Below are 6,544 nucleotides of genomic sequence, written 5' to 3'. Positions count from 1 at the left end.
GGCATGTGGTTAGTACCCTTAATAATCTGCCTGCATTTTCATTGGTGGAGATTCATAATTTTCTGGTCTATTTTTACTGCAATAACTGGGTCAATCATCTACAAGGCCACCAGGGAACCACTAGATGGAAGAACTCCCAGGTTTGCTTGCTTGTTTGACTGTTTGTTTCACTCGCACTCTCATCTACATATCTCTCTTTCTTCTTTTTTCTCTCTCTTTCTCTCTCTATAAATATAATTAAGTTATAATACATTAACTGTAGACTGAAAGTAATTAATATTTTTGTATTTGAAAAATTTAATGTATTGTTCAGTTGAAGGTTTGTTTACAGAAATTTTTTTTACACAAATTTTATTTTCAAAATCAAACACATTTTTTAGATTAGTGTACAAATGGTTCCTCTTCATATACAAACTCAGCTACGGCCTGGGCATTTTGGGCTATGCAGTCATCATGCTGACGTTGTTTGGCTTCAACTTATTACTGCTCATCCAACCTCAAACGTCTATGGATGCTGGTCTGATGTGTTTGTTTTATGGTCTCTATACTGGAGTCCTCACTAGAGACATTGCTGAAGTCTGTGCTGACAAGATGGCCTTTAAAATTGGTGTTAGTTTGGATGTTGATCTCTGTTTTTCTCTCTTTCTCTCTCCCTGTCTCACTATTTTTTCTGTCTCGTTTCTCTCTCTTTCTCTCTCTGTCTTTGTGACTCTAATTACTTAAATATTGATAATTTTAAATTTTGCAATGCTATTCGCAGTATTACTCCAAAAATGGTCTGCCATCGAGGCAGCTTGAATCAGACGTGTGTGCGGTTTGCGGCAACAGGCTACTAGTCCTCAACAATGAAGATGCAATCATTGAGAAAACATACAAACTCAACTGTGAACACTCGTATGCTTCTTCTATTTTTCTTTTTGTTATTTTTTTTCAGATTGGATGGAAATTATTTCATAGCAAATTTTTATATGCATTCTATGGGTGTTTTTGTTAATATAGTTTTCAGTTTATCCATATTTTTAAAGATCAATTCCAATTTTCAAAATGACTAATTCGAACTACTGATTAAAAATTGGTTCAGGTTTCATAAAAATTTCCCAGAACTATCCAAAATGACATTTTTCTGTGTCGACGCATGGCAAAATCTGCCAGACTCATATTCATATACACCCTGTGCCTACTTAAATTGACCCAAATGTCTCCAAATAAAACAAATCAACAACAAATTTTGTTAAATCAAGAAAAAATCTATGATTCTCAAGTTGCCATGCACTAATTCATCGAATGAAGGTTTCACGAATTCTGCATTCGGGGATGGTGCATAGTGGGGAAGAAACAAACGTGCCCCTACTGCAAGGAGAAGGTTGATCTCAAAAGGATGTTTCCATCTCCGTATGTTCATCCCTTGTTTTCCCGTTTACAAACGAACAAATGAACAAACAAGCAAACACATGAGCACGCAAACAAACTTAAACATAGCAAACAAACAAATGAACAAACACACAGATGGGACAGACCCCACGTTTTGTACGGAAACTTACTTGACTGGGTGAGGTACTTGGTGGCCTGGCAGCCTGTCATCATCATGCTGGTTCAAGGAATCAACTGGCTACTTGGCCTCGAGTAGAACCATTTGATAACAGCATTTTTGACAAATTTATCAATATTTTCTTTTTTTTTTTAAATTTTGCTGATTGATTTAATAATGAAAGTATTGTTGTCAGCGCTAGGCAATTGCTAACAGATTAAGTGTATATAAGTTGCGTTATGAATGTTGTGTTCAAAAATGTTCGTAGCTTTTTGTTTTCTTGGTGGTGACTCATTGATCTATATGTAAATTTTCTTTATAGATTAGTGTGCACAATTGGGTGTATTGGATATTTAAATTTTTTAAGTTTCGCTCATTCATTATTATATTCTATTTGTTAAATATATTATCTAAGCCATGATTAATATTTATTTCATTCATTTATTTTTGCGTTTATTTAATATAATTAAACTATTCTTCATCCGAAATTTTAATAACTTTTTTTCTTGATTTTATTAAAGGTGATTAGAAAATGATTTTAATGTGACTCTTCAATTACATTTTATTAATTGTAACATGATTAAATTGTAAAAGTACACAGAAAAATAAATCCATGTAACCAAAAATAAATCTTCACGCAACAATGTAAATAAAACTATAAACAGATCTTTTATGAATATTTAATACAAAACACCAAAAAGAAAAAAAAATTAAATTTTCTGGTGTTGAGGTGTGTGCCTTCTAACACTGACTAAATACAACAGCACCCCTAATAAAAGAGTTACATGATCAATGATCAATCTCATTTGATTCCAGAAGTCTAGACCTCTTCTCTTGTGCCAGTATGAGATTTGTAAGTCAACCAGAAGAAGTTTAAATGCCACCAGAACTCCTAAAATCACGTGGAAGTCATAAACATGAACGTTTGTGAAAAGGCATAGAGCAACAGTTCCATGCAAGAGCATGTAGATGAACAGTGAGGTGTTGGTGTATGGCACAAATTGTGTAAATGCAGTTTTGTCCTCGGCACTTCTCAAGAGAATGTAACATTGGGTAGCACTGTAAAATGCCATGAGGATACCTGTGAACTTCCAGAGTTTTTGTGGTCGTGGTTTGTCAAAAGAGAAGAAGGAAAACATAAGAAGTGCACTGGCTGCACCTATCAAGCCATGAACCATCCGGAACTGGAAAATAATTTCATGTATTCAATTTTGTATCCTATGAAGTGTATATTATTTTGTAAGAGATCAAATAATTATAAACTACCCACTTTAACCCAGTATCTGTAGTCAAGTGACTGGTTAAAATAAACAATGCCACCGGATGATAATAAAATAGCAGAGGCCAGGGCAGCGCAATACGGTTTGATGGAAGACACACTTGTGCCCACTCCACAGGCAAACAGGAGAAACACAAATGTGTAGATGGCATTAGGAGGAAATGGAGGGTTCCTGAAAATTTAAAAAACCTCATCAATTTAGAGAAATATGGATAGCAATAAAAAAAGCAAAAACTCTAAAATAAAAAGTTTAAAAAAGCACCTGACTGAACAACACAGAAACACAACTCAACCTACTGGTCTTTGTGTGCCCTCTCTGCAATGAACAAAAGAAGTGACAGTGCCTGTGCAAATGGATACCTCGGAATCAGAAATAAAATCACCGATCTCGCATTATTTCTGAAATTTAACTTAGAAAACATCTCGCTTAAAATAAATTTTACAATTAGCTGGTTACGTATTTTTATGAAAAATGAACTTGCCCGATAACTTATGGAGAGCTTTGAAAAATTACTAAATTGGCCACAACATTTAAAACAAGCCGGGCGTTCCGTTTTATGTGGATTGTAGTTTACTTTTAAATTTTAACTTTTCAACATTTTTCAAAAAATATTTATTTTTAATTTAGAATTTTGATTCACCAAATAATTAATTTTGTTGGTTTGATTGTCTGCTAAAAATATCCAAAATGAACGTAGATAACATTGATGATTCTCTTTATAGGTTGGTTTTAAATTCAAATAATTAATTAAAATATTAAAATTACTCAGCTAGCTAACCAGTCATGTCATATGTGGATTTCACTGAAATCAAATTCATATTTTTCAAAATAGTCGTCAGAGATACGTACTTGGGGACCATGCCATGCTTAAACTAGCCTCCGCAGAGGTTTTCCTATTTGGCTTAGGTGCCCTTGGAATTGAAATAGGTTTTGTGGTTATTTTTAGAATATAATTTTCCTTTTTTCAAATCATCACTTTTCAAGATTTTCAACAAAGTTATATATATTGTTTTATGAATAAAGAAAAACAAAAATATGTATTCAAATATTTTGTTTGTTTATTTTCATCTCAAATATTTAACTTTTTATTCAATTCATAATTAAATAAACTCAATCAATCCTTTATTATTTTCAGCTAAAAATTTGGTTTTGGCTGGTGTGAAAGTTAGTTAATTTTTCCTCTTCTACTTTTTGTGGTTAATCTTTCAACTATATTTAAAATTTTATAATTTATATGTTTATGTATGTGTGTGTGTGTATTTGTGTGTGGTGTGTGTGTGTATGTTTGTGTATTTGTGTGTGTTTCTGTGTGACATATGTGTGTGTGTTTGATTGGATTGGAAATTTAAAAAATTGTAATATTTTTATAAATTTGTTCAGACCTTAACATTATGGGACCAGAAGATTGCAACTGTTGAAGACTTAGGTACCCAATTTTTCATCAGGGAAGAAGATGTAGGTATGAAAAAAACTAGGTTTGGGTATAGTTTTTTTCATTTATTTTTTAATTAATTTATATTAAATGTTTTTTCTCATCATTTGTATGTTTGTTTTTCAAATGTAGTTCTAGTTTTATTCATTTTTTTAATTTACCAATTTTTTTAATTATTTTTTTTCACTAATTAATAATTTCCCCACTTAGATCACAGGCCAGCTTGAATAGACTGATCGAGCTGAACGCTTACGTAGATGTCAAACTCTCAGACATCGCTCTTGATAATGATGTTAATGACGTCGACGGTGATGATGATGATGGTGGCAAATTTGAATTCCTGAATTCATATCAGGTCAATAAATTATTATCTATGCAATTGTTTTTATTAAAAATTATGAAAAACAATTGTTTTAAAATTTGGTTCCTTTTGTTAATTTTTCTTTCTAGGTTGAAATGAGAAAATGAATTGAGATTTTAGAAATTGCACTATATAAATACAAATTGATTGATTGATTGATTTATTACTGTATACTTATTCTTTTTACTTATTTTTTAAATTTATCTTACAGTGTGTGATTGTAACAGAGCTCTCATTGGGCATGCAGTTGAAAATTAATAAATTCTGTAGGAGTAGAGATCCTCAAATTAAAGTAAGATTTTTTTTAAAAGTCTTGTTAGTGAAAAACGTTTTCAGAATTTCAGCAAAATTCTATTTTTTCAAATTTAAAAAAAATCAACTTTTATAACTAGTTATTAATTCTGAAGAATTTACAACTTTTTTTCATTACAAATGAAAATTTTTGCTCCCAAGTTCATTGCAGCTGACATATACGGCCTGCTGTGTTGGTCCTTTTGTGACTTCGGTGACTCTTTCGACGTGCTAGACCCAGACGGCGAGGAGCCCAAGGAAGCCTTCATTTCATCAATCACTAAAGTTTGTCAGTCACTAATTTTAGGGAAATTTTTTCAAAAGAGAATAAACCTACCCTAAACAAGAAATTTTATATTTAGATTTTTTTTAAACTAAGCAATGTTATCCAATTAAATGCAACTATAAATTATGATTTAAAATTTTTTCTCCAGTTAGATTTTTTTATTGTCTCCATCACAGTCTAATCCGGGCATTGTGAGTACGATGGAATCGTCAAAACATGGCTTTGAAGATGGTGATACGGTTGAGTTTAGAGAGATGTCATCGATGAGTGCTCTAAATGGCACCATTTGTCAAATAAAAGGTACCTATTTTTTTTTCAATCTCATTTCACTATTATCCACAATTTATATTTATTAAATAATAAACATAAATTGTATTATAACTGACTGTGAGGGAGACAATATTATTTCTTTATATTATAATTAAATTTTTTAATATTTATCCATCGAATTCAGTTATATCTCCAAATAAGTTCTCGATAATAGATACAACTGGGGATGAATATTCATCATTTAGTGGTGGTGGCGTGGTCAAGCAGGTTAAAGTTGTCAAAAATGTGAAATTTGTGAGTTATTTATTCGTTTACCAACTTCATCCGGTTTAATTATTTACTTTTAATATTGTTATTAAATTATTTATTTATATTTTATGCCATTTTTGTTGTTTATTTTGGTAAATAAAATAACTACAAAAAATGCCTGTGTTTTAAATCTTTAAAAAATCTACCTTTAAGGAATCTTTAGAGCGTCAGTTGAAACATCCAACTTATTTGACGGTTGATTTAGGAAAATTTTCGTCACCACTGTCAATACATCTCTCTATGTTGACATTACATGAGTATGCGAAACGGTGCCAGTTACCATCGTTTAGGTGGCTAGTCTGTGTTGTATGTGTGTGTGTGTGTGTGTGTCTGGTCTGTCTGTGTGTGTGTGTGTCTGGTCTGTCTGTGTGTGTGTCTGGTCTCTGTGTGTGTGTATGTGTGTGTGTGTGTACCTGTGTGTGTGTGAGTGTCAAATTTTACAGCAAGTTAGCAAACAAACAAGCAAGCAATTCGTTTTTTAATTTAATTACTCAGTTGATTAGTTAATTAATTATTTATTTATTAACTGTTTTTTTATAAAACTTTGCTACAGAAATGAAGATGATTGTAAAACGTTCATGTCACTAGCTGAAGATATCTGTCTAACTATGCCTTCAATGGTTAATCAGTCATGAGATGAAATGTGTGCGTATGTGTGTGTATGTGTGTGTGTATATGTATGTGTGTGTTAATGAAATATATGCATGAATTAATTAATTTATTTATTTATTAATGTATGTATGAATGACTGAATGAATAATTGACTGCTTGAATGAATGAAGGAATA

General features: G+C 31.6%; 3 protein-coding genes across 3 annotated transcripts in view; 2 read left to right on the top strand and 1 right to left on the bottom strand.

The window, feature by feature from the left end:
* Positions 1-2,062, top strand: HELRODRAFT_193855 (hypothetical protein; the record flags this gene model as incomplete). Its single annotated transcript, XM_009029623.1, has 5 exons — positions 1-140; positions 381-609; positions 761-894; positions 1,291-1,392; positions 1,507-2,062. The coding sequence occupies 5 exons, from the start codon at positions 4-6 to the stop codon at positions 1,625-1,627; spliced, it is 723 nt and encodes a 240-aa protein (XP_009027871.1). The 3' UTR covers positions 1,628-2,062.
* Positions 2,063-2,238: 176 nt separating this feature from the next.
* HELRODRAFT_180314 (hypothetical protein) lies at positions 2,239-3,229 on the bottom strand (the record flags this gene model as incomplete). Its single annotated transcript, XM_009029622.1, has 3 exons — positions 2,239-2,712; positions 2,799-2,979; positions 3,105-3,229. The coding sequence occupies 3 exons, from the start codon at positions 3,227-3,229 to the stop codon at positions 2,239-2,241; spliced, it is 780 nt and encodes a 259-aa protein (XP_009027870.1).
* A 409-nt stretch (positions 3,230-3,638) lies between these two features.
* HELRODRAFT_103068 (hypothetical protein) overlaps positions 3,639-6,544 on the top strand; it is an 11,954-nt gene continuing 9,048 nt past the window's right edge. Inside the window, exons 1-10 of the mRNA XM_009029621.1 lie at positions 3,639-3,735; positions 3,944-3,972; positions 4,189-4,283; positions 4,451-4,595; positions 4,813-4,893; positions 5,055-5,177; positions 5,355-5,478; positions 5,633-5,742; positions 5,911-6,071; positions 6,540-6,544. The exon at positions 6,540-6,544 is cut by the window's right edge and continues 164 nt beyond it. Of these exons, the coding sequence (XP_009027869.1) occupies positions 3,672-3,735; positions 3,944-3,972; positions 4,189-4,283; positions 4,451-4,595; positions 4,813-4,893; positions 5,055-5,177; positions 5,355-5,478; positions 5,633-5,742; positions 5,911-6,071; positions 6,540-6,544 (937 nt within the window). The 5' untranslated portion in view covers positions 3,639-3,671. The remainder of the gene's footprint in view (positions 3,736-3,943; positions 3,973-4,188; positions 4,284-4,450; positions 4,596-4,812; positions 4,894-5,054; positions 5,178-5,354; positions 5,479-5,632; positions 5,743-5,910; positions 6,072-6,539) is intronic.

Source organism: Helobdella robusta, assembly GCF_000326865.2.
Source record: "Helobdella robusta unplaced genomic scaffold HELROscaffold_60, whole genome shotgun sequence".
Lineage (NCBI taxonomy): Eukaryota > Metazoa > Annelida > Clitellata > Rhynchobdellida > Glossiphoniidae > Helobdella > Helobdella robusta.
Note: the sequence above shows the minus strand (reverse complement) of the source record. Positions and strands in the feature narration are given on the sequence as shown.